The sequence below is a fragment of the Mandrillus leucophaeus genome, unplaced genomic scaffold, assembly GCF_000951045.1.
Source record: "Mandrillus leucophaeus isolate KB7577 unplaced genomic scaffold, Mleu.le_1.0 Scaffold18, whole genome shotgun sequence".
In the NCBI taxonomy this organism is placed as follows: Eukaryota; Metazoa; Chordata; class Mammalia; order Primates; family Cercopithecidae; genus Mandrillus; species Mandrillus leucophaeus.
The window spans coordinates 4604376-4607493 of record NW_012101809.1 but is presented as its reverse complement, the minus strand read 5'-3'; the positions used below and the strand labels follow the sequence as shown (position 1 = coordinate 4607493).

The 3118-nt window shown below is 34.3% G+C and overlaps 1 protein-coding gene across 3 annotated transcripts in view; it reads left to right on the top strand.

Moving 5' to 3' along the window:
• Positions 1-3118, top strand: part of NT5C2 (5'-nucleotidase, cytosolic II) — a 106796-nt gene that overhangs the window by 94822 nt on the left and 8856 nt on the right. For all 3 annotated transcript variants that reach the window (XM_011977494.1, XM_011977493.1, XM_011977495.1), the window contains 2 exons: positions 857-910; positions 2431-2514. In XM_011977494.1, the coding sequence (XP_011832884.1) occupies positions 857-910; positions 2431-2514 (138 nt within the window). The remainder of the gene's footprint in view (positions 1-856; positions 911-2430; positions 2515-3118) is intronic.

Below are 3118 nucleotides of genomic sequence, written 5' to 3'. Positions count from 1 at the left end.
AAAAAAAAAAAAAAAAAAAAAAAAGACAAAATGGATTTGCCCCCTAGTGATAGCTCTCTAGAATACCTATGTTCTTGTCTTTGGTCTTGGAGGTAATGTTGATCTTTCCTCAGCGATGGTGTTTGGCTTCTGGATTTTATTTTAGTTTGCATTTCTCAAACGTAGAAGAGGTTTTAGTGTATTACATTATATTTAACATATCCTTTGTGGATGACAGTGGTCCATTTTTTTTTTTGTCCAGATACCTCCCACCTGACTACAAACATTAATTAATATTAAATTTACATTTATTATAAACTATTGAATAAAATATGAAATGCCTTTTAATTTCAAACTTGAAACTGTTTTATATTTTGAAGACAAATTTTAGAGGCAGGGTTGCAGCAAATCATACCTGCTACTTTTTTCTGGCCTTCTCTAGTTTGTCACTTTTCTATTTTGATAAATCCTTAAGAAATGCATTTGGGGCTGGACATGATGGCTCATGCCTGTAATCTCAGCACTTTGTGATGCCGAGGCAGGTGGATTGCTTGAGCTCAGGAGTTCAAGACTAGCCTGGGCAACATGACAAAACCCTGTCTCTACAAAAAATACAGAAAATTAGCCAGGTATGTTGGTGTGGACCTGTGGTCCCAGCTACTTGGGAGGCTGAAGTGGGAGGATCACCTAAGCCTGGGGAGGTCGAGGCTGCAGTAAGCCGAGATTACACCACTGCACTCTAGCATGGGCAATAGGGTGACCTAGTCTCAAAAAAGAAAGAATTTGGGTTGATTAGTAAACACCATTTTTCTTATAAACTACATGTTAAAAACTGATTTTGTTCTTTTCTTAATTCCTTTTTTTTCCCTTCCCCTAGGGCTCCCTTAAGGAAAAGACAGTTGAAAATCTTGAGAAGTATGTAGTCAAAGATGTAAGTAATATAGGGGAAAATAGATCTGCATAATAGCTCATTTTACCTATTAGGGAAATGAATAACAAGCTGACTTATAATGAAATGGACAAAGGAAGAGATTTCTTTGTCTTGGTATAGTATGTGCCAGATATAATCACCAAGAATATTCAGCTAGAGCATAGGTCTTAGTATAGTTTTTCCATTTCTTGATAGACAAGAAGACTCAGTATTTCATTTGTCCATTTAGCTTCAATTATAATAGCAGTTAGAGGTTTACTGTATACACATCACCATGCTAAGTGATTACATGCATTATGCCATTTAATCTTCTGTATGACCCTGAGTTAGGTATTATTGTTACCTCTGTTTTATAGATAACTGAGAAATAGAGGGATTAAATAACTTACCAAAGGTCACACATTAGTAAGTAGTAAAGCTGAGTCATACCCAGATTATAACTACTACACTAGATCATCTCAAAAATGTGCATATATGTTACCGTTATTTAAAATGCCTTTAACCTGTCAACAGAGAGTAATAAGGAAAGCTTTAAAATACCTTAAAAGGCAATATTGGGAAACCTGATAAAATTTTTAAAAAATTTGTGGTTAATAGTATTGTACCAATGTTAATTTCATACTTTTGATAATTTTACTGTGGTTATGTAAGATGTTAACATTAAGGGAAACTGGAGGAAGAATATATGGGAACTCTACTTTTCACAGCTTTTCTATAAGTATAGAACTGTTTTAGAATAAAAATTAAACACACATAGTGCCCCAAGATGACATACTTCTTTCTTTTCCTACAGAGTAAAAGTAGCAGAATACAGTATTTTCTCAAAGTACTGTGGTAAAGATTTCTTGTTTTCAGTTTTTGTGCCTCCTATTTTCACCCACCTCCCTTATTTCAAGAAAGAACACTGAATGGGGAGGGTCCGGGAGAATTTGAGTGAAGGAATGAATCTATTTGCTATGAGAGAAGGAAAAGGTATTTTTCTTTCCAGGCACGTGAGGGGTTAGAATTTCCTCATTTAAGCGCACATGGGTGTGGGTATTTCTAGGTAGCATCTGCACATGTCATTTCATTCTGCAAGGTGTTTTATAAAACCATAGTATACACACTGAAAGCCATATCTGATACTCTCTATGTAGAGCATGTTAAGTCAGCTTCTCCTGATCTCTAACATACCCCACATACTTCAAGAAATCTCAAGTTATTTTAAGTTAATTTAAACTCTTTCCTGAGGCAGACATCATGAGGAAGGTAGAGATATGTTGTTAACAGCCATATAACCCTGATAAATATGTGTATAATTTTACATGTAAATCTGTTATATACACTGTGTATACTACATATGTTAACACTTTATTCATTTGTAGTGATAATGTGGGATTTTAAGTGCAAAATTCCGAAATCAGCTAACCCTTAAAAGGTTCCCCCATTCCTATTGTGGACAGAAATCCAGTATATGACAACTCCAAAGTATAAAGATAAAAATGTGTTTGTGTTTCACTCATTATCCAATTACATTTCAGGGAAAACTGCCTTTGCTTCTGAGCCGGATGAAGGAAGTAGGGAAAGTATTTCTTGCTACCAACAGTGACTATAAATATACAGATGTAAGTGCTTAATGTTTATATTTGTTTATTTATTCAGTGGAATTATTTTGGCCTAAAGAACTGTGAAGACAATGAGGAGGATAGAAGTTTATTAAGTGAAAGTAGTTTCTTGCCTTCTCATTTTCAAAGAGTAAAAAGGCAAAAATATACAGGATAATAACAGTGGTTCTTAAATTTTTCTAGAAATTTATTTTAACCATTTTCACGGATTATGATTGGCTACTTGAAAATTTTAATCTTGGGGTTATTTAAAACATTTGTAAAGATTAAAATGGCTTTTGTGTCTCCTTGGAGCATCATTTCTATAAACTTGAGCAGTCACATCCCTTATTGATGTGTATATATGACTTCCCTGCTGTTGGAAGACCTGCAGCAATAGATGGTGCACAGATGTTTGGGCTCTTAGCCATCAAAATTTACTACATCTTTTTTTTTTTTTTTTTTTTTTTTAGTTCTAGGGTACGTGTGCACAACGTGTAGGTTTGTTACATATGTATACATGTGCCATGTACGTGTGTTACTAAGAGCAATGCCAACTACTATTAGAAATAACCCCCCAAATGCCATGGTTCAAAAGTGATAAAAATTTCTTCCTCTTTTTTTT